This window comes from Cotesia glomerata, linkage group LG3 (genome assembly GCF_020080835.1).
Source record: "Cotesia glomerata isolate CgM1 linkage group LG3, MPM_Cglom_v2.3, whole genome shotgun sequence".
Lineage (NCBI taxonomy): Eukaryota > Metazoa > Arthropoda > Insecta > Hymenoptera > Braconidae > Cotesia > Cotesia glomerata.
Genome location: NC_058160.1, coordinates 27,101,421 through 27,125,506, shown reverse-complemented (window position 1 = coordinate 27,125,506; position 24,086 = coordinate 27,101,421). Strand labels below are relative to the sequence as shown.

General features: G+C 30.9%; 3 protein-coding genes across 4 annotated transcripts in view; 2 read left to right on the top strand and 1 right to left on the bottom strand.

Annotated features, from left to right (window-relative positions):
- The window catches only part of LOC123261939 (ankyrin repeat domain-containing protein 50-like), a 100,606-nt gene that overhangs the window by 52,771 nt on the left and 23,749 nt on the right, over positions 1–24,086 (bottom strand). For both annotated transcript variants that reach the window (XM_044723837.1, XM_044723836.1), the window contains one exon: positions 18,237–18,270. The gene's annotated coding sequence lies outside the window, so the exon portion shown is untranslated. The remainder of the gene's footprint in view (positions 1–18,236; positions 18,271–24,086) is intronic.
- On the top strand, positions 980–3,764 carry LOC123261470 (prion-like-(Q/N-rich) domain-bearing protein 25). The gene is made up of 6 exons (XM_044723064.1): positions 980–1,235; positions 1,305–1,544; positions 1,620–1,874; positions 1,956–2,207; positions 2,284–2,526; positions 3,523–3,764. The coding sequence occupies exons 1-6, from the start codon at positions 980–982 to the stop codon at positions 3,762–3,764; spliced, it is 1,488 nt and encodes a 495-aa protein (XP_044578999.1).
- On the top strand, positions 7,619–8,925 carry LOC123261469 (prion-like-(Q/N-rich) domain-bearing protein 25). Its single transcript, XM_044723061.1, has 5 exons — positions 7,619–7,647; positions 7,713–7,912; positions 7,988–8,242; positions 8,323–8,571; positions 8,649–8,925. The coding sequence occupies exons 1-5, from the start codon at positions 7,619–7,621 to the stop codon at positions 8,786–8,788; spliced, it is 873 nt and encodes a 290-aa protein (XP_044578996.1). The 3' UTR covers positions 8,789–8,925.

Below are 24,086 nucleotides of genomic sequence, written 5' to 3'. Positions count from 1 at the left end.
AGAAAAGGAAAAACAAAGTAATTAAAAATCATTAAATGATCTAAAATTATAGTTTTAAAATATTTTTTATCAACTAGAAATTAATATTTTTTATTATTTCGACATCGTTCACCGATAACAAAATGAAAAAATAAAAAATTTCATCATCATTAATTTGATGTAATGTCATTATTGTTTTACTACGCCTCACCTAACATTTATGTACAATGTCATATTTCAGATAATAGCCAATGTCTCATATTATTTGAGTACTTCATTAATAAAACAATGAATTTTGAAAAAGCTTTTTTTATGATCAGCGGCTTGCTGAGCATAATTGTGACTCCTATTAGCTCGATAATTACTGAAATAGGAACTCGGTGCTCGAGCTTCAGAGGTGGTGTAAGTAATCGAAAAAATTTTTTAGTCTTTTAAGAATGCTAATATCTGACATTGTGTAATTTCGTTGGCAGTGTAACCCATATCATAATCAACCGTGTTGTAGTCAACATTTAGTCTGTAAAAGGTCAAAGTTTACGAATCAACAACATGAATGCTTATGCGATGTCGACTATGAATGGTTTGGCAATAAATGTATACAAAGTAAGTGCAAACGTTTATAAAATCTTGGATGGATATATTTTTTATTAAGAGTCAAAATCAGTTTCAGATAGATTTTGTGTCAGTAATTATGATTGCAGAGACCGAAAGTATACAAAATGTTCTGAAGATAGCAAGTGTGTATGCGAATTAAATTATGTTAAAGTTGATTTTTCTACATGTCGGCCGTTGATAGGGTCGTTTTGCGAAAGAGATATAGAATGTTTACCTAATAATTCTGTTTGTGCTAGTGGTAGGTGTCATTGTGCTGATGGTTTCATTCCACTATCCAATGAAAATTGTTTACCTAGTGAGTAAAGAAAAATTTACAATCATTTTGATTAGAGGCTTTACGATTAATAATAGTTGACATAAGGTTTTGGATTAGCATTGTAATTTTATGGTAGCTTTCTTGGAGCTGAGCAGCAGAAGCAGTGAGGAAGAATGTCAAGAAACTGAATTTTTGTTATACATTCAAGGAAAATGTTTTTGTCCGGTGAATCATGTTATGGTCGATGGTAGAAACTGCTTACCATTGTTGAATGAGATATGTTCACAAAATAAACCTTGCGTTGTTCACAATTCAGACTGTATTAATGGTCGGTGTAAATGCAATCCAAATTTCGTGGCGCAGTCCAATAATCGATGTTTACCAAGTAAGCATCACTATCATGAAAAATAATCATTCAGAATTTTTAATGTTAGATTTATCTTGGTTCTGTTAGCGAAATTGTATGGAAAATGCAAAAATGATGACGATTGTAGCTATATAAAAAATTCAACATGTTCTAAGTATAATGAATGCGTTTATAATATCAATTACAACATAAAAAGTTTTTCGCCCCCTTTGGGCGGAGATTGTTCGAAAAACGCAGATTGTTCAATCGGCAATTCTACATGTATCGATTTCACTTGTCAATGTAGGCCTTACTTTGAAATTATTTATGGTGAGAAATGTGTTCCTGGTAGGTATGATTGAATAAACAAAAATTCACCATCCAATCAGATCATATTTTTTCAAATTTCCGTTTATTTTTTAGTGCTTAAAAAACCATGTCGGTCGAATTGCGATTGTTTCAATGTTCCATTCGCAGAATGTTCGACAAATAAGACATGCGCCTGTAAAACAAACTATGTTACATTAGAAAATGGATCATGTTTACCACCTGAAATTGGAATCTGTACAAAAAACAGTGACTGTATATTTAAAAATTCTTACTGTTATTTTAACACGTGTCAATGCATAAGGAATTTCGTTGGCCAGATAATCAATGGGGTTTATGAGTGTAAACAGAGTAAGATTGAATTTTTTCAAGAATTTCATAATACTTATATCGATTTCCATATTTCATAATCTTTTTTTTTTCATTTAAAAGTAAGCCTAGGATCTTCTTGTGAAACAGATCATGATTGCAGCAATATCAAATATTCTAAATGTTCGCATGATAAAATTTGTGTTTGTCTTGAAACTTATTATGCGCTTGATAACGGATTCATTTGTGTGCCGGGGATTGGTGGATATTGTTCAGGAGACATTGATTGTGCATTTGCAAATTTCCGATGCTTTAGTAGTCTTTGTAAATGTCAACCGGGCTATGTATCTGTTTCAGACAATCAATGTGTATTGAGTAAGTACATGAATGAAAAAATTTTTATGACTATCAAAAAATAGTTTCCTTGATACTGATTTCACTTTACTTTCAGAATCATCAGCAATTTCTTGTGACATGGGTATTGAATGTGGAGAGCATTGGCATTCGGATTGTTCATTAGATCACACTTGCTTTTGTAAATCAAATAACACGCAAGTTAACCAAGCGACATGTTCACCAATTTTAGGTGGAGCCTGTTTTAAAGACGATCAATGTGTAGTCAAAAATTCTATATGCACTTCTTTTCATTGTCGATGTAACGAGGCAGAATTCAAAGCCGTGGCTATTAATATGTGTCTGTAATTTTTTTGAATTTGTGTTATGAAAAATTGAATCTACAGTAAAAAAAAAATTTATTGACAAGTTTTCCGAATGTTGTCAATAATTATAAAAAGAATTACAAATTCAGAAAATAGATCAGTAGTGTGAAGATATCTTCGATGTTGATTGTATTCTTTATAATTGCATTTCAATAAAAATAAAACTTAAGGAATGTGATAAATAACATCATAATTGAACATCATTATTATTAGAAAATTTTAAAACAAAATCATCAAGTTTTATCGTCCAATATACCATTAATCATATCGTTAGAACAAAAGATAACAACCTAATTCTTGACATCGAAATTACTTTGCTTACAACTTTGAATTAGATTGATTGTAAAATTCGTGTCTTAAAAATTTTTTCACAGTTGCCAACAACTTTTGTGTAAATGGTAAGTATGTAGCCGAATTTTAAGCTATTTACATTACATTTCATAAACTTGAAATATTATTTTTCATCTTTCCAGCTATTATCTTCAATTTGACCTGATGGTTCCAAAATTAATCTCCCAGTAAAATTATAAACAGTACCGTCGATGAAATTTTATAAATTAGTATGTTAATGTTCCTCTTGAAATAAAAGCTTGTTTATTGTAACCTTTGCTGCAGCAATATACCTGAAGATGAGACGTAAATAAAACAGAATTAACAAACTCCAGGCTGTTGTTATGCAATCTTTTGAAATGAAAGCACAATATTATTTGTCTTTGTTTCACCAAATGGAACAAATGAATTATCAAGTTTATTTGCAGGGACGATGATGAAATCTAACCGAGTTTAACGATACAATGTTAGCCTTGTATTGTTCATGAATACAGGTTACAGGTGTGGGTATAAACTAATGTAACGGTTAACAGTGAAAGATGTTGGTACATTATTATACTTGAGACTTAACAAACACGAACCGCAGTCGCTGCGATGAGGTTATAATTTGCGATTTGCAAACTTCTTTGTTTTCGATTCAGGCATATCCAATTGTTCTGTTCTTGCAATTATAGCTTTTGTGCTGAGTGATGACTGTTTACTTTCATTAGACCGTTTTTACACTATTATGCTGTCCCGAGAAAAAATAGCCAAACCTAGTCATACATTTTCACAAAGTATGGCGCACTCTCGGCAGAAATTCGATTGCATCGAAAATGTGCTGGAAAATAAAGTTGCTTTGAAGCTCCAAGTATCAGCTTCAGCCTCTTATGTATCCATATAACATATACATATAACATATATATATATATATATATATATATATATATATATATATATATATATATATATATATATATATATATGCTGTTGTATAAGTGCATATTTGCGTTAAAGCTACCCGTCGACAGAAATTTCATTAAAAACTCTTCCGCTAGAGTTTTCAAATCGTATAGTTTATTTATTCACCGAGAAAAAACATCAAAGACTGATTTTTAATTATATGCTTTTCCTCGGAAAAACGTATTAAAGCTCGAATAGGTTATTTAGTTTTGATATTAATTTTTTTACGGGACTCCACTCGTTTTCCCGGATAATGGGTTTCACTCACTAACTGAAGGAAGTATAAATTTTCGCGGTCTGCGTGATGCATTAGTTTCCTTGTTTATAAGTCGACCTGCGTCCATTTCCATATATACGTACTACAGATTCATGTGCAGCGACGCTAAGGGACAGTAACTGGCAGAATCGGGGATGCAGAACATTTACAGTATATCATTGCATCGTCGACAATGTTTCGCTTCAATACAATATATAAATATAAATTTGTATATAGATAAAATAAACATCGATATTTTTATTTTTGGCAGTCGGACACCCTATCTGTCAGGAATATCAAATTAATCTAACAAGTTCTACAGTCCTTGTACGAATGATTGGTCATATTTTCGCTCCAGCGAAAAATAATCACCTGTATTATTATCGAATTTTACGGAATTATTTGTAATTGCGTCGTATTATTCGGACCGAAATACCGGAAGTATTTCAATATGAAATTTACGCTCACATTGAGAAAAAGTAAATTGAATTTGTGTTCAATTTAATTAGCTATAGATAAATTTAATTATTAAAATCCAATGTATGAAAATTAACAAAAATGTAGACGAAAAAATTATCAAAAAAATTTTTTTTGTAAGAAATTGAATTTTCTGGAAATATACATGAATTTATACATATTTTATTAACTTTTTTTTTGTGTAACAATTCAGTTTTCAAAGATGATTCAAATTTATGCAACTTAAACTTGGAAGTCATTTAATAAAATCGTGGCATTAATTTTTCGGTTTGCGGTTCGATTATTTTTTAAAAAATCAACACCAGAAGTATGAATAAATAAAAATAAACGAAGTAAATGAAAAGGTGTCGAAGTAAAAGATGCTTTTGAATTTCCTGCATAAACTTTCAATATATGATGTATGACGTGTGGGTATTTCTCTGTATGTGGAAAATTCCCATTGGAAGTGGTGGGTTTACTTACACTTGCACTTGAGGATCGCGAGGCAAAAGTAAAGAGGAAAAATGTAAATAAAAGAGCAAGAAGAAATAGAAAATAAAATAAAAAATAAAAATGAGGGGAAGCGAGTTATCTTGTGGTAATACGTGCGCAAAGCGTAAAGTTACGTTTGGTTGCTCTGCTGCGGTAGTACCGTTGAAAGTAACGCGGTTTAATATATACGATTTCTCACTGTACTGGCTTTTCATTCTATTTCCGTCTTTGCTCTCACACTTTACTTATATTGTGACTGTAACTTTACTTATAACGCAGTATTATAAGGCGCCGTATACCGTACATCCAAAGCGGGATTCCAAATAATATGGAACTTGTACTTTCAGACCCTAAATCCGCATTTACACTTTTTGTAAAAATTTTTAATATACCTTTAAAATTTTTTTTAGTTAACCTAACAATTGTAAAAAATTAATGAAATAAAAATTTGATGATTTTTTAATTAAAAAATAAAATTCAACAATAATTTTATCTATATTTTAAAAATGAAATTTTTCGCAGTGAAAAAATTCCAAAAGTAGTCAAATATCAAAAATTTTAAGAAAAAAAATTAAAATGTAATTTTTATTAACAATATGACAAATCTCGAAAAATTGTATTTGATAAAAATATTTACCGAATGTTAAAAATTTTTTTCCTCAAGGTAAAATAAATATAAATATTATTTTTCGGGAGTTGTATGGTCACCTTATTTCGTGTAAAAACCCATAAAGCAAGAGTACCTCCATGTCTCTTTACTTTGGAGGCCCGCGTTGGAAAGTACACTGCATATATTAATCTCCTGCAGAGCCGAGTACGACCAGTACAATTGCAGTCTGACGTGCAGAGCACTTTGGAGCATAAAACATCGTAACCAACTGGCCATGCCCCATGAATCTGGTTCTTGCGCTGCACTGTACACCGTGTTACACGAAAAGCCGCAACACGTTGTCTGAGTGGTCTGCACAATGCTCCGTATTAAACCGCAAGGTTTTACTCCTATTCAGACAGGTTTACTTTACGTATTTTAGTATTTAATACCGATCGACAAAAACGCTTATGGTTGTTATTGTAATTATGTATAGACGGAAAAAACCGTGACAATTTAATTAAGATTGTTATTTTTAAAAAATTGTACACTATAAATCACGTCAACTTATTTAATACGAAAATATAAAACTATATTAAATTTGAAATAAAAAAAAAAATTTTTATTTTGCAATTATCTCGTTTTATTATAAAAAAATACTTTTAATAATAAAATTGAGTGGTTGAATTTAATCGAAAGTAATTAATCTAACTTTGATAGTTTCAATATCTGTTGAAAAAAAGTAATTATAAATCATTGAATAATCTAGGATTTAGTTCTAAAATATTTTTTATCAACTAGAAATTAATATTTTTTATTATTTCGACATCGTTTACCGATAACAAAATGAAAGAATAAAAAAAAATTTTATCATCATTAATTTGATGTGATGTCATTAGTCTATCATTATCATTTATTTCATGTGATGTCATTAGTGTTTTACAATGTCTCACTTAAGATTTATATCAAAAGTAATAATATTTCAGATAATAGCCAATGTTTCATATTATTTGAGTACTTCATTAATAAAACAATGAATTTTGGAAAAGCTTTTTTTATGATCAGCGGCTTGCTGAGCATAATTGTGACTCCTATTGGCTCGATAATTACTGAAATAGGAACTCGGTGCTCGAGCTTCAGAGGTGCTGTAAGTAATCGAAAAAATTTTTTAGTTTTTCAAGAATGCTAATATCTGACATTGTGTTATTTTGTTGGCAGTGTAACCCATACCATAATCAACCGTGTTGTAGTCAACATCTAGTCTGTAAAAGGTTTAAGAATCAACAACATGAATGCTTATGCGATGTCGACTATGAATGGTTTGGCAATAAATGTATACAAAGTAAGTGCAAACGTTTATAAAATCTTGGATGGATATATTTTTTATTAAGAGTCAAAATCAGTTTCAGATAGATTTTGTGTCAGTAATTATGATTGCAGAGACCGAAAGTATACAAAATGTTCTGAAGATAGCAAGTGTGTATGCGAATTAAATTATGTTAAAGTTGATTTTTCTACATGTCGGCCGTTGATAGGGTCGTTTTGCGAAAGAATGTTTACCTGATAATTCTGTTTGTGCTAGTGGTAGGTGTCATTGTGCTGATGGTTTCATTTCACTATCCAATGAAAATTGTTTACCTAGTGAGTAAAGAAAAATTTACAATCATTTTGATTAGAGGCTTTACGATTAATAATAGTTGACATAAGGTTTTGGATTAGCATTGTAATTTTATGGTAGCTTTCTTGGAGCTGAGCAGCAAAAGCAGTGAGGAAGAATGTCAAGAAACTGAATTTTTGTTATACATTCAAGGAAAATGTTTTTGTCCGGTGAATCATGTTATGGTCGATGGTAGAAACTGCTTACCATTGTTGAATGAGATATGTTCACAAAATAAACCTTGCGTTGTTCACAATTCAGACTGTATTAATGGTCGGTGTAAATGCAATCCAAATTTCATGGCGCAGTCCAATAATCGATGTTTACCAAGTAAGCATCACTATCATGAAAAATAATCATTCAGAATTTTTAATGTTAGATTTATCTTGGTTCTGTTAGCGAAATTGTATGGAAAATGCAAAAATGATGACGATTGTAGCTATATAAAAAATTCAACATGTTCTAAGTATAATGAATGCGTTTATAACATCAATTACAACATAAAAAGTTTTTCGCCCCCTTTGGGCGGAAATTGTTCTAAAAACGCAGATTGTTTAATCGGCAATTCTACATGTATCGATTTCATTTGTCAATGTAGGCCTTACTTTGAAATTATTTATGGTGAGAAATGTGTTCCTGGTAGGTATGATTGAATAAACAAAAATTCACCAGTCAATCAGATCATATTTTTTTAAATTTCCGTTTATTTTTCAGTGCTTAAAAAACCATGTCGGTCGAATTACGATTGTTTCAATGTTCCATTCGCAGAATGTTCGACAAATAAGACATGCGCCTGTAAAACAAACTATGTTACATCAGAAAATGGATCATGTTTATTACCTGTAGTTGGAATATGTGCAAAAAACAGTGACTGTAAATCTAAAAATTCTTACTGTCATTTCAACAGATGTCAATGCATAAAGAATTTCGTTGGCCAGATAATCAATGGGGTTTATGAGTGTAAACAGAGTAAAATTGAATTTTGTCAAGAATTTCATATTGCTTATATCAATTTCCATGTTTCATAATCTTTTTTTTTCATTCAACAGTAAGCCTAGGATTTTCTTGCGAAACGGCTCATGATTGTGGCACTATCAGAAATTCTCAATGTTTGGACAACGTTTGTGTTTGTTTTGAAAAATATTATGCGCTTGATAACGGAATCACTTGTGTGCCGAGGATTGGTGGATATTGTTCAGAAGACATTGATTGTGCATTTGCAATTTTTCGATGCTTTAATAATTTTTGTGAATGTCAACCGGGCTATGTATCTGTTTCAGACAATCAATGTGTATTGAGTAAGTACATGAATGAAAAAATTTTTTATGACTATCAAAAAATAGTTTCCTTGATACTGATTTCACTTTACTTTCAGAATCATCAGCAATTTCTTGTGACATGGGTATTGAATGTGGAGAGCATTGGCATTCGGATTGTTCATTAGATCACACTTGCTTTTGTAAATCAAATAACACGCAAGTTAACCAAGCGACATGTTCACCAATTTTAGGTTGAGCCTGTTGGAGAGACGATCAATGTACAGTCAAAAATTCTTTATGTATTTCTTTTCGTTGTCAATGTAACGAGGCAGAATTCAAAGCCGTTGCTATTAATATGTGTCTGTAATTTTTTTGAACTTGTGTTATGAAAAATTGAATTTACAGATAAAAAAAAAAATTTGATAAAAGATTGTTGTGTTAGTTTAAACCTTCCCGCAGTGTTTATACCGCGTTAAATAAAATATAGCGTAGGATAAAGAAGAAAATAAAAATTTGTATAGCATGGTGTGTAGTGTTAACTTTTTAAAAATAACTTTGATGGCGGGGGTCCCTGAGTAAGACCACCGGCTCAACTTTTATTTCCCCGTTCTGTTCGTGTAAGCAAGGAATTACCGCATAGCAGAGCTACAGCTCACGACCGAGTTTTTTGACTCTTTAAAGTTAAGTTAAAAAGTTGGTAAATATAAAAGCAACACACACCGCTGCTTTAGACACGCTTCTTGTTAGCCGAAAGTTTAACGCAGAACCAACTACCGATACATCTTGTTACTGGGACGTAAACTCGAGAAAAATTGATATTGGCTTCTACTTCCCCTATTCTTCAGTCCTTGTAATTCTAGTTCCGAGTTATTCCCAAGTAACGTTACAAACCTCCTTTCTAAGCCAACTTTTAACATTTTTTATGTCGTCTGGTTTGCATGAATATTTATCATAACCGCTAAGTAAATATTACCCATAACTCGTGAAAAAATTTTTAATACGTTTATATGTACCCACATCAGGCTTTATATAGTTATATATGTCCATATATAATTTTTGACTAGATAGTATTGAAAAGCTGCGACAGATGGCGTAGGATCGCTGATTCGTCTTCTTACAAGAAAGTTGAATTTAAGATATTAAATTATAAAATAAAGGATAATTTTTTTTACTCAATAATTAATTTAGGCTTCGAAGAAAACTTTTTTTTTTTAAATAATATATATTAAAAAGCTAAAAAATTCTTCGCTTTAAAAATCAAATTTCAGATTATCTAAATTTGAATCCGTACGTCAAAAATTTTTTATTATTGTAAATTTCACTGATAGCAACATTGTTTTTGTGTGTATATGATTTAAATCAATGAAAAAATATTAAAAGTCTAAAAACATTTTTTTCATGGGAACGAACAAGGACTATCCCTTTACTTACACAGAAAGCTCTTCTATAATTATAATTAATGATCTATTGAAACATTAATGAAAGTGAATTAACATTTACAGAATACACTTTAAGAAAACATATGGACTTAATAATGCGATGTAGTAACAATTTAAGTGAGAGAATAAAATATCGGAATATAATTATTGATAATTGAGTCTGTCGGCTGGTTGTTCTGGCATGTTATTCAAGTATTTAACAGTCTTTGCTGAAGAAGTAATCTTATACACCACAAACAAGGTAGCTGGTGCAATTAATAATAAAAACGTGTTTGAGTCTGGAAACCCAAAAGGGGAAAAAGTGGAATTGCACAAGAGTTGTTGGTTTTATTATTGTTGTTATTATTGTAATTATTATTATTAGGCAGGCACGGGAAGAAAGGAGTTAAGTGCAAGGAGGGTTGTAGACAAATTAATACGACGAAGGCCATTTTTCCGTGGCCTTCGTCAGAAATTTAACGTTCTTTATTTCCTGGCATAAATCCCCTCCACTGTTTCCTTTTTTTCTTCCTTCCGTCTTATATTATTATTTCTTAATTTTTTTCACCAGCCGCAGAAGCTCGTTTATTTTTTTGTTATTTGCTAGACATTCTTCAACAAAAAGACGTTGGAAATTTTCTCAGCTTTTTCCGGGATGATGTTTTTCTTTACTAACTGAAACTCTGACGGAGAAGAAAATCAGAAAAGAAGAATATTCTTTATTTAACTACTTTTATCTATTTTATCTAACGCAGAAATATTTTTTGTCTTATAAATGAAAAAACTATGCGAGTAACTAGATGTTTGTTTTGCACATTTAATCCTATTTCAAAACACAGCAACTGAAAAATTTTATAAGTATCTTAAATAACATTATATTTACAAAAAACAATTTATATATTTATGTAACAGTTTTGGTCATATATGATTTTATAAAGATCTATTTAATGCATTTTTAGTAATGTAAAATTAAAAAAGAAATTTTTCCTTGTATAGGTTTAGCATTTTTTAATATAAAATTGACAATTATATCTTGACAGGAATTAAACTGTAAATCTTTGAATTTAATATAGAGTTTAATATAGAAAAAATGTTTAAATAAAGTGAAATTTTGCTATTAATTTTTAATAAAAATGACCAAAATGTGTTCACAATAACTTAAAGTTTAACAAAACAGAATTGAACTGTTGAAAAAAGGAAAAATGGAAAGTCAAAACACAAAAGTGTCATGGGAATGCTCACTGCTAGCTTAATAGTCGCGGTATTGGTAAAAGCGTTTCTCTTCCACAAATTTTTGCAATCGACGTTGTCAAGTTAAGCGGATTATGGCCCCGGAAGAATTCACCGCGTCAACAGCCGAGTGAGGAAAAAAGAGGGTGGGATAGCCTGGGGGTGGAAACCGTGTTGCTAGCTTCCGAATCAAATAATCTATAATTCGATATCGGCTTAAAATTCTTTCTACGCGTCATGTCCAGTATATACACTGAATTGGAGCAGCTTCCAGCGGAATCTAGTGTCTCTCTCGGGTGCTAAACTCTCAGGAAAATTGACTCTTGCCAAAATTTCATGCGTCATCGCGCCTGTCAGCCAATAAAACAAAACCACTGAGCAATATGAAATATCAAATAAAACCAAACTAACTGAGATAAATAAAAATAAATATGTTTTTTTTCATCTATTTTATTTTAAAAAGTGATCGGGACTTTTGTGATGGCAATATCGAAATTGCTGAATCGGTTATTGGTTTAATTACAAATCTGTGGTTTTTAATCGGATTACGAGTTATTGAAATGATAAAATTATATTCCATCTCTGTCTCTACTTTTTTTTTATATTTAATTCATTATTTAATTATTAATTTTATGAAAAATGCACTAATTGAATTCTTTAATTATTTACTTTTTTAAAAGTGCATTAATTAAATTTTTGAAATTATCAATTTTTCAAAAAGAGTAATAATCAATTTATTAAAATTGTTAATTTTTTAAAAAATTTTTTGATTAAACTTTTCAAATAATTAATAACTTCATCAATGCATTTCAAAAAAATTCAATAATTCGAAAAAATTGAGCTATTATTAAAAATTTAATTAATCTTAATTATAAATTGTATTTTAAATAAAAAATGAAAAATTTTTTAATTTTATGATTTTTTACCAAAATAAATTTATCAGAAATAGCAATACGACCTATAATCATTTTATTTGATACTTTTTGCTAAAATTCACACCTTTCTTTATCTAAAATTGTTGACGTAAAATGTGAAGCACTCAAAGTAGGGTCAACAACAGCACATAGACGAGTTGTTGAGGTACTCTTGGATTATTTGGTCCTGTAAGGTACTTTGAACGTTTTCCAACGAGAGTTTTTTACAGGATATGTCTACGTCCACTCTATAGTACGGCTAACGGCGAATGAAAGAAACAAACGGGATGTTTAATGGCACCGAAGTTTCTACTAGAGAAGTATTACGCAGTTCTACTATAGTACTTAGGATGTCTGTGGTATACAGCGAAAGTAGCTGAGTCGTGTTAAGGGCAAAATAAATTGGCGCCACTTGAAATCTACTTTTGAATTAGGAGTGCTCGTTACTCCAGTAAATTAAGTTATTTTTATTTTATTTCGTTTGTATTGCTCGAATTCGCGTTGCTAAACTCATTTTATTTTTACGAGAAAGAACGAGGAAATAAAATTCGATCGAGTTTTTTTCTATTGAATTGTTTTTATGCGTTAAATGTGAACGGAAAAGTTCGTCTTTACTTCATTTTTAAAAAGTCTTATAGTCTGTTTGCTTTCAAAGCAAACTTGGCAAAATTTTGTAATATTGTTTGGTAAAAGAAATTTTTGAATTTTTGAGAGTTACGTGATTCAGTAGAGCAGAAAAAAAAGTCTTGCCAGATAATAATTTCTATAATTTTTTTCATGTGGATGTATAAACTTAAAGAGTGAATAGAATTGAATTTAATAAATTTCTCATGATAAATCATGGTGATTGTGGTTGTCTCTACGTTCTATGAACTGAAATATCTAGAGGCATCTGTAAGACGAGATACGAAGCTGGTGTAGGAGTTGATAGATACGGGGGATAATCTGGGAGTCGTTTATTTTGTGCAGTGCTCGATTGAATTTCTTTAGCCCACTCCCAAGTAAACCCGTCTGACTCACTCTGGGTCTGGCTCTCCCAAAGATATATCATTATATTATTATTATCATTATTTTATATTATATATATATATATATATATATATATATATATATATATATATATATATATATATATATATATATTAAGGAAGAGTGACAGAAAGCCGGAAATCCTTCTCCAGCAGCGCTGACAACGGATGATCGAGCTCTGAGCTCAAGCATAAAAGACAAGTTGCGTCTACTCAATAACACAAGTAAAGTTAAAAAGAAGAACACGTTGTATTGAATCGTGAATCCTATCATATCCTCTCCTGAGGAATTTGCTCCCCAGTGAATCTTCGACGTCAATCCGTTAATATTTTTCATATATAATAATATTATATCGACAGATGATTTTAGTCGCAAATCCTATTAAGTTTTTTTATGTCTCGCTATCTATCGAAAAAATGATGAAAATCTAACACTGAATAATAATAATAATAATAATAATAATAATAATAATAAAAGAGAACGATTTAATAAATAATTATTTTGTATATTAAAATCAATTTTTGAATTGTTTAAATTTTTAAATTAATCAACATTTTTAATTTAATTGTTTAAATTTGTGAATTAAATTTAAATAATCAGTAAAATAGAGTTATAAAATATATTCCGCTGAAAAAAATATAACCATAATTCATTATTACAATGAATTATAATAATTATAGTTATTAATAAAATAAGATAAGTAAAATGTAGCGTTGAATGATAATAGCGAGTGGGATCCATAAAAAATAATAGGAAAGTTATACCTGAGAGCATAAAAGCGTAGAACAAAAAACCGGAGGAAGAGATATATAATCTTAGGGCGTAAGGGTAAAATAAAAAGGATCTCTGGATGGCAACCACTAAAAACTTAGATACCTCTTAACAGACGCCGTTGTCGTGTGACAGGGAAAATCTCTCGGTGTACAAAGGGAGGAGGATGCTTCAAGGTTTTAGAGGGAGTAAGAGATAAGGTGTCGCGAGTACCCGAGCTTAAAAGTAAGACAGTAGAGTCGGCGGGTGTTCGGTGTACCACCCATTCTGTCCCCGTCTTTCTTCCCGAACACGAGACATAGCAGATGCCGATAAGAGCAGTCGCGCGACGACTAGAGGGTAAGTCCACAAGCTTGAGAGAAGAGAATGCTCTCACTGGTTCCTGCATATACATATATATATATATATATATATATACATGTTCGCTCTTAGTGCTCTATGTGTAATTCCCCCTTCATGCTTTTCGTAACACCCCCATATGGAAATTACGTCTCGATGAAATCGCGTATTTTCACTCCCTATTCACACCTCGACGTGCCAAATACTTGGATCATTTCTCCATTTCTCTATTAATTGTTATCTCTATTTGTCAGTCACTAAGCTTGTAAATTTTTCAATTCAAAGTATATACTGATGGAAGGATTTCTTAGCATTTAAGAATATTTCTTTGTATTTAAGAAATCATTTCTTAAACATCATCTCTTAGTATACACTGATAGAAGGATTTAGTTATATTTAATAAAACTTAATAACAGATCCTAAATGATTCAGTAACAAATCTTTCATTAACAAATATTTAGTAATAGGTACTAAATCATTTATTAAAGCCCATTTAGTTTCACCAAATAAATATTTAGTAGTATTTAACAAATGATTTATTGGTACTCAATAAATCGTTTATCGGTATCAAAGAAATTAATTTTTTAACTAATTTTAGCGTGTAACCTAACTTTTTAACTTAAAATAAATAAAAATAATTAAAATAAATATATAATCTTAAGTAAAAATAAAAGGTATTATAAAGAAAAGAATTTCATTAAATTATTTTTTTTTGCTTGAGACATTTATAAAATTTAAAATTAAACAAGTTTTCAACATATCAATGATAGACGAATTAAAAAATGTAAACTAAACTCCACTGAAAAAAGACATAAATAGAAGACATTTATTGAGAGTATATGTGTTTTTAAAGGTTTAATAAATCTCCCAAAATCGAGCTGAATAAAATAATCTAAGTTAGTGAATAGGTTATGTATCACATAAACATTGGAATTAAAGCATAGCCATCTACCGACAATACTTACCAAAGAAATATTTAGTACCTGTTACTAAATATTATTTGGTGGAACTAAATATTTATTTCCATGAAATAAGGCTTTGTTCATATAAAGAAATCATTTATTAAACTGTAAAAAAATAATATTGAGGGGTAAAAAATATTTGTTTCTTCCGAATAAATGAATAAAAGTTTTGTTACTAAATCAGTTTAGTACTCCGTACTAAATCCTTCTATCAGTGTATTTAAAAAATGATATTTAAGGAATGATTTCCTAAATACAAAAAAATCTTCTTAAATGCTAAGAAATCCTTCTATCGGTGTAAAACCACTCATTTGTATGAATTAAAAAAAAAATTCTTAAACTAAGCAAACAAGTTTCAAATCAAAATATTTCTCTGGGATTATCTAATTTTTCTGTTATCAGTAGCTTGATTTTTTTAAAAATGATTTTCTTAGTTAAAGATTTTTTCTCTTGAGTCTACTTAATTTTTTTAATCATTGTTTAATCTCTTGGTTGATAAAACATGATAAATCCAACAAAGCTAGGCAATAAATATTACGACTAACTCTTAATTGTCGTAAAGTTCTCAGCAGAATTCTGTCGGTCGGTCTTTGTTATAAGGGTAAGAGTGTTACTACGATACGTCCGGGAAAACAAAGACATGTACTGCACAAGTAACGAATAACTAGAGTAGCGACAACAGTAAGACAGTAGCAGTATGCAAACTCTGTTCCTCTTTTGGTTTTGGTTCAACTATGCAGTTTGCATTTCTTGGCCGCGACTACAAACGTTGACAGGGGATGTAAGAACTACACAGAATACAGTATACAAGTATTCATAACAACCATCACACGTGTACTAGAGAATCCGTAAGTTATTGCCATGATCCACGACTACCATAGTGCTTCCCTTTTCATGAACACAGCTCGCGTAATACTATAATAAAACTGAAACTATCCCTGCGAGGGCTGCTCGCTCCAATTTAGCATGGAATTCGGGTTATGGTCCTCAACTAAAACAGGAGAGAAATCACGGCAATACTCGCTCTCGAATCTCAATTTGCGGTGAGTTAAGACAAGAGACGAAAGACAAAACAAAGAGGAAGCGGAGGAGGAGGATCTGTATACATGTGCAGCAACTCGAATAAGATGCTTTCGGTTCACTGAGTTAAGATCTTACTTCACTGACAGCTGGATATTAAACTAACTATGTATTCGATTACAATAGAACCGTGAAATTAACTTTCGAGTTGTTGAAATTGGAATAATAATCCAACAAAGTTATTTCTTTGGCGCTTAGTTTATTCTATTTATCGGATTAAAATTACTTGATGTAGTTTAATTTTTGGAAAAAGTCAATGATTTAAGAAGATCTCGGAAAATTGAAAAAATTTAACTTAAAAATTTTTAGTAATACAAAAATTACATTTTAAATTATACCATAACACTTTAAATGAAAAAAAAAATTGAAATAAAATAAAATGTAATAATTTTTTTCGTTTTAATTTTATCGCAAATTTTTCTAACACCTCACAAATTTTAATATATTATTTAATGGTTCAGAATTTGTCCAAAATATGAATTTCCGTTTAAATCACAAAAAAATGTTTATGTAAAAATAAATAAATATTTAAATGATGCAATAAATATACATAAGGGTTAGAGCTGGATTTGATCTAGGAATATCGAGAGAATTATACTTGAAAAAGCAGGGTCATGCATCACGTAACTACACTCATAGTCTAGTCGTACATTATTTAGAAGCGGGCAAGAGGACTTTGAGTTATTTTCCGGCGGCAAAGATATTCCAATTGACTCCGCTTACGTTTCAAAGAGGAAGTTAGGTGATATGAGTGGACCAGTTGGAAGAAAGTAAAGGAAAACGGACAGTGGGTGGTCGACGAGTGCATAGATAACGAAGGGACATCCGGTTCCTGGATTCTTAAAAGTTTTCCTCTCTCTTATATCTTTTTCGGCGCGAGAAGAAACTCTGGCGACGAAAAGCGATCTACATTTTCTTCCTCTTCTCTATCTTTTGGTTATATACTTGTACTTGGATGCTATTTCCCCTGGGCTTACACGCGAATATTACGGCATGCCAGAAATTTAATGGAGTCTGAGAAACCCTTAAAAAAGACAAGTTCGAGTAAGAGTTTAAGTTGAAGCAAGCGGAATGGAACAACGCCTGATGAAGATGGAGAAGAAAAAGTAGGAACTCTACAAGACAATTCCTCCAGCATTTTCCGGCGTTATTGCCAGAAGAAATTTCTCCATAAGTAATTTTCGCTCCTTCTACTCCATCTTTGTTTACAACTTTCAAGTCGCGAAATTTTGCCAATTATCCGAATAAAATTTTCCACCACCAAGCGATCTATCTTCTTGCAATGTTGCTTTTGAGACCCCGACAAACGTGTAATTATGATTTATCACGAATCCTGAATCGTAAAGTTTATTTATAGACTTTTTTAAGGTTAAGGTGAAGGTACTTTAAGGCACGTACTAATATAAATTTACAACGTCAAAATATGGAGATAAAAATAAATACAGTTTATTTTTAACGAGCCGCGAATTTATACCCGCTATTTACCAGGTCATTTTATATTTTTAATGCCTATTCTGGTGTATAAATAGCATCACGATTCGTACAATTGGTGTTGTGTGAGTGCGATATTTATCAATTGATTGACATTCCGGAAATGAAAATGGACAAAACTTCCGGGCTGGTAATGTAAGCTGTCCAAAATTGTCCATCATAATTGTTTTATTAAGCCGAGTTACTATTTATCTGATGTATTATTTGCTGATAAATTTTGACTAGTGGGACGATATTTGAAAAATTTTGAATTTTAAAAAGTGTATTTTAAATAATTTATCTACTTTAAGGCAGAAGTTCCAATCTTACAAGTCGTTTTCTACGGTTGAGTGACTGACAATTGCAGACACTTATTTTCACTGTTTTTCCATAATAGTCTTTTATATATAGTTATAGTCGTAGTTTTACAACCACTCACTTGACATTTGCGCCATTTAAAGTAAAAATACATTGCAAAAAACACTACTCACCGATTTTGTCAGCAACCTCGTTCTCAATTTAAATCTGCAACAAAAATAAATAATAAACCGTTAGTTCTCAGTATTTTTATTACTATCATTTCGTAAGATATAATAATAACATTTAGCAAGTTGCAATGGCTATGTGAAGGTTGAGAATTATAAATTATGAATAAAAGAACTTTGTCTTAGTGATTTTTCAATATTTTTCATCACAAGATACATAGTTTGGGTACTTTTAAAAGGAAATTTTATAAATAATATCGCTATGATAGAATATATGAGCAATTATTTAATAAAAAATGTATATAACGAATAGATTGTTTAAAACTTCTTCAAAATTTGACATAAAAAATTAACGATCATCAAAAAATATATCTAAAATCGTAAAAAAGTATAAATTAATAGTAAGAATTTTTTGATGATAGCAAATTTAACTACAAAAATTCCTTTTCAAAATAAAAATATGCCTTCACAAAATTTTTTCATTTTTCAATTATAATAATAATAATAATAATAATAATAATAATAATAATAATAATAATAATAATAACGCTGGTGATAATAATGATAATAATAATGAGGAGGATGATGATGATGACAATAATTTATTTTTTATCCATATAATGCAGAGAGAATGTAGAACGTGTGAATTGACATCAAAGGAAACGTTTACGTTAACTCGGGAACTGTGTCAAAACCTTTAATTAGGATGAGCGGAGGATCAACCTGGTCATTCTAAGCAACTCCCAAAGTGACGCAATAACTGAACAGACGCTGATGTATGTTATTACTCACACGCACACTTAGTCCTTTGTGAGTCGTTGAATCCGGCGATTCGATGGGACTCAAATTGTTGAGTAAATATCATTTGTGTATTCAAATTTCTTCTTTGAGAATTCACACGAATGAAGGAGAAATTTTGAAATTTTTCTTGTCACCGCGAACGCTTAATTTACTTAACATCAAAGTTTAAAACTTAAAGTCAACGAACCATCAACTAAATAGTAATATAAAATGACTCGACCCATATTAGTAGAACGATTATCAATGAATGTGAAGGGAAGTGGTACGGAATGGCAGGAAGCAACCCGATAGCGATAGCGATACTTCGAACAAGAAAACTCTTGTATTTTAAGGCTGGGTGGAAGTGCCAAAGATATATTATAAATTGTGATGAAAATAATTTGCCGAAGGGTAGGGGTGATAAGGTCATCGTGTAACACACATTTCATCATATGAGCGTCCTATTCATTCTTTTTATTTTCTGAGAAACGCGTAAATCATTGTAGTCACGTTTTATCGAGCGTATACCGTGTATTCGCGGCAGCTGTGCTCACTTCATTGAACATGAACACCAACAAAGCATGTGGGAGTTTGTATTGTCCCCTACCCTCACACTAAGCCAAAAAAAATAAAATATTACTTTATCTGTCGGTACGGAAAGATACCCGATAATAAATTGCGGCTTTTTCAGAGAAACTTTTATCCCAACTGGTAGAATTTTGTGGTTTTGCTTAAATTCATCTTTGCTTGCTAGACCAGATATTCTATGTCTATGACCAACTCTAACTAGGTGACTATTCTTAACTATTATTTTGTTGATCTCACTTGTATTATTCTCCCGGATACTTGAGACGGAAAACTAGAACAGGAAAGTTACGAATATAAAAGCAATGTGCGCAGTGATATGATAGTAGTATTATTTTACCGGAATATACTCGCTTGAATTTACTGAAATTTCTTAACTTACAAACAACTTTTCCAGCGGGATTTACTTTTGTCACCGGAAGAGTGCTCGTAACTCGGCAAACTTGTCACGCTGAGAAAATTTTTCAGCTCTCAGTAAATTTACTTCTTTTTTTCGCTAACTTGATTTCAGTTGTTTGGGTTTAATGTTACTCGAGATTTGCATTATCGTGTCTGTTATTTCAGCCAGAATTTTCATTAGAGAAAAGAATTCTTTTCTTTTAAAAATCTGATATAAGCTTTTCGTGAAACCATCAGAAAAAAAATTGTAAAGAATTAAATTTCCTCATTGAAAAAAAAATATATATATATTAAAATTTTCTAATATTGGATCCCACTAATCAAAAAGATTAATTTTTTTATTCTGAAATTTGAAGAGAATTTTTTTCTTTCAACGCATATATAAATTTTTAGCCTCCATCACTCAACATTCAATCAAAATATAATTGTTCCAATGGAAAAAAACACAATAGCAATTGAAGAAATGAATAGCAGTGACAGTCTAAAGGTTGTGTCATTAAACTTAACTATGATAGGCATTATATCAATACAAAACAATTTCTGTCAACAAATGACGATACACAATAAATTAAATCAAGAATGTTAAGTATTGAAAATTGAATAATTAGCAGATAAAACAAAGTTATCTAAAAAACAGTATGTCGAACACCGGACGAAAGAGGGAAGATAAAAGTTAACAGAGAACAGTAAGCAAGACACATCGTATATAAAGTTTGTACAGCATCGGAGGAAGATATACAAGCAGGTCAACTTGAACTCTCCAAATGCATTATTTTATTTTTTGCTACTCGCATTTTTCTTTTATATTTTTTTCTGCTCAGAAAAGTAAAGTAAAAAATTTCGCTTGTCACGTGAGTAGAGTCGCCGGGAATGTCTTAGGGGACTTTCTGACCTCTCGCTAAAGTTTAAAGAGCAATCGAAAAATAAAAGCATTGGACTACAAACTACTACACAGGAATTATTTTCTTTGTCTGCGTGGAAAAATAAATACTTGTGAAGGGACAGACGGATCGCGTAATTAAACGTCTCTCGTCTGGTATTGGATCTTTCGTTTGATTAAATAAGCTTCGAGGAAAAAACATATCTTTTCAAGCTTAAAGATAATGGACATAAATATATAATTAAAATTTACTCATTATCGTGTAAGCACATATCGCGGAATTAATTGCGCCGATAATAGAGAAAGAACCAAAAAAAACTTTTAAGTGGCAATTATCGAGCAATGACGTCAATCTCTTTCTCTCATCATTTATTTTCTTGTTTCGCGGCCTTCCGCTCTCCCTTTCACCGTTATCACAAACGGGTTGTCATGCACTTGTCGTTGGTAGAAGAAAAAGAAAATAGCGCACTCTATAAATCGATTAGTTCGATAACTTTACTAAAATAGGAAAAAAAATGTGGAGCGAACCGTGAAAGAATAAATGCAAAGTACGTCTACTTAAACCACGGTAGTTAAGGTTAGACCCGCGAATCTTGAGTTAGAACTTACACAAGAATTCGATGCAATTAGGAGTGATTTATTATTTTAATTGTCTGGTTTAATTGCCACAGCAATTATTCAACCGGTGAAAAAATAAAAAACAAACGGGCAACGGGCACTTGACTGGGTTCTGAGTCTTGAGTCTTTTAAAAAGGAAACGAGAAATCCAAATGACTTTTCTTTCTTAATTGTTTTATTTTTGAACCCGCTACCGCTACGGCTACCAATCGGACCGATAATTCATTCGGAGGGGGGAGAAACAAATGAGTTTATAAATGATCGATATCATTTCAATAAAATTAAACGAGTAAAACGCGTGATTAATGCAACCAGTAATTGGAAATGGGTTTTATTAGCAAAAACATCCATCAATTTTAATTGATAGTTCTGTTAAACATCTGTTTTAATTATGTTTATTAATATTAACTTAATAGCCTCACTTGCTCTTTCTTCATCGGAAGAAAATAAAATAATTGAAAGGTTCATTATTTTTAAAACACTACTTTAATTATTTTTTTTGTTTTTTAATTGAATTGAAATATTTTAGCTCTTCTAAAATTTTAAAAATTGAATTGTGGTAAAATTTTTTTGAACTACAAAATTATTGGTTTAAATAACTTGAATTTCATTTAATAATTTTTTTTCTTGAACCAATTTAATTTTTCTATAAGTGTAACCGTAAAAAAATAATTAATAAAAGTCTTTTAATTATTTTGCAAACGAAAAAAAAATTTTTACTAAAGCCTGAGTTTCACATGAAGCTAAATCAAATAATAGTCACCTTGCAGAACACAATGTACATTATGGAATAAATTTAAAAAAGATTTCCCGACTAGATAACCTGTCCCGAGCTCGTCACTTTATTCTCATTCTCATTCTTATTCTTCCAACTTACAACAATGAATAATTTATCCTCTGGATTTATTAGCAACATAATTTTTGAGCTCGGTTGTCTGAAGGCAATGAACGGTTGTAAACTAAAAATGAGTCACTTTATATTACTGTTAAGTAAAAGTATAACACATAATATACCAGCCGCGGATTCTCGGTAATATTAACCCTCAAATGACTCGACAGGTCGATGTCATAGCGGTTATAAACTTACATACATAACGCACATCCCTATATGCTGAGTTGAGTGTAGAAAGAGAAAGACGATAAGTAGAGAGTAAGAGTCAAGAGTTGACAGATGAGTCTCTTCCCTCCTCACTCGACGAAAGCCACGTCTGCTCGATGTGGTTATCGATTTTTCACGACATTATCTTTCCTAGACTTCTCACTCGCTCTTCTTTAGCTAGCCCGCAATTTATCATTATCATTCTCTTTACTTTCATCTCTCTCGCTCTCTCCTCACCTTGTCTTCGGATTCTATTCGGATTACGGAGCCTATTATCGACCATTAAACCTCTCCATGAGCTGAAGCAGTTCAGTTATCGATTTTTATCGCGAGTCTCCTCCATTTGGAGAGAAGAGCTTAATCGGTCGTCGCTTCATCACAGCCCAGCTTCCAGTTTCCAGCGATTGCTATTAATTTCCGAAGAGCTTAAATTGATACAACTGCCTAATTTAATCCATAAATATATTAAATATATGCTACGTCAATCTAATTACCTTTCTCATTATCCTTATAATGATTTTGATTAAATCTCGACCGTTGTTATCAATAATGGTAGACAAAACTCAGATATAGGGGTCAGGGCTGGACGACCTCGACCGAGTTATATATTGCAGATTGACCAGAATCAACTGCATTGATAGACCGTGTTTATTATGCGCCAGTGTTCCGGGCTCAGTATTTGTGCAGTGGGTTAAACCCAATCATGCATCCTATTTATCTACTATTACTATCACACCCTATAATGTACTGTACCATATTGAGGCTTGAGGTATATATAGTCCACACTAATGGTGCGAATGCTCTTAGACAACAGGGTCTAAAATCTCTCGTGGGGCTTAGCTATGGTGACAAACGAGTATTAAAATTTTTGTTTATATTTATTTTTTTTTTTTACTTTGGATTAAAAAATTTTATATCGAACACCAAAATTGAAATTTTAAAATAAATTTTTTCAAAGATAATTTAATATTTTTCGATCAAAATTTCAAAAAAAAATGTCGGTTGAGAAGTTATTTCTCATTAGTTATTATCATCTAATTATCCTTTAATATAATTTGTCGATTAATATTGAGAATATCGTTTTTTTTTTCGTGAATTTTTTGGTGAATTAATTTTATTTTTTTTTTTTATCTAAAAAATTTACCATTAATTTTTTTGGTATAGTTTCATAAGTATTTTTAAAATTGTTTTTCCTGTACAGTTTAATTTAAACAATTTTCTTATCAGCCTTATGCTTTTTCAATTAAAAAATGAAATTTAAAGACTTAATGTATTATTTTTCATTAAAAATTAAAAGTTAACTAAAAAAATTTATTTTTAAATAAATGTGATTCAAAAAAAATTTTTTTGATTTCCTATCCAATTGTATAACCTACAAACAAGACTTAGTGTCAACAGAAAGATCGGTTAGTGATGAAATCTCTTGTACCCTACATGATTGATGTACAGAAGAAGATAACACTCGTATCAATACAAAGAAAATGTGGTGAAGTAC

Coding starts and splice junctions, on each gene's coding strand:
- LOC123261470 (XM_044723064.1), top strand. CDS start 980: ATGGTAGCTTTCTTGGAGCTGAGCAGCAGAAGCAGTGAGGAAGAATGT. Junction 1,545..1,619: donor TGGTGAGAAATGTGTTCCTG/GTAGGTATGATT, acceptor TTTATTTTTTAG/TGCTTAAAAAACCATGTCGG. Junction 2,208..2,283: donor AGACAATCAATGTGTATTGA/GTAAGTACATGA, acceptor CTTTACTTTCAG/AATCATCAGCAATTTCTTGT.
- LOC123261469 (XM_044723061.1), top strand. CDS start 7,619: ATGAAAAATAATCATTCAGAATTTTTAAT. Junction 7,913..7,987: donor TGGTGAGAAATGTGTTCCTG/GTAGGTATGATT, acceptor TTTATTTTTCAG/TGCTTAAAAAACCATGTCGG. Junction 8,572..8,648: donor AGACAATCAATGTGTATTGA/GTAAGTACATGA, acceptor CTTTACTTTCAG/AATCATCAGCAATTTCTTGT.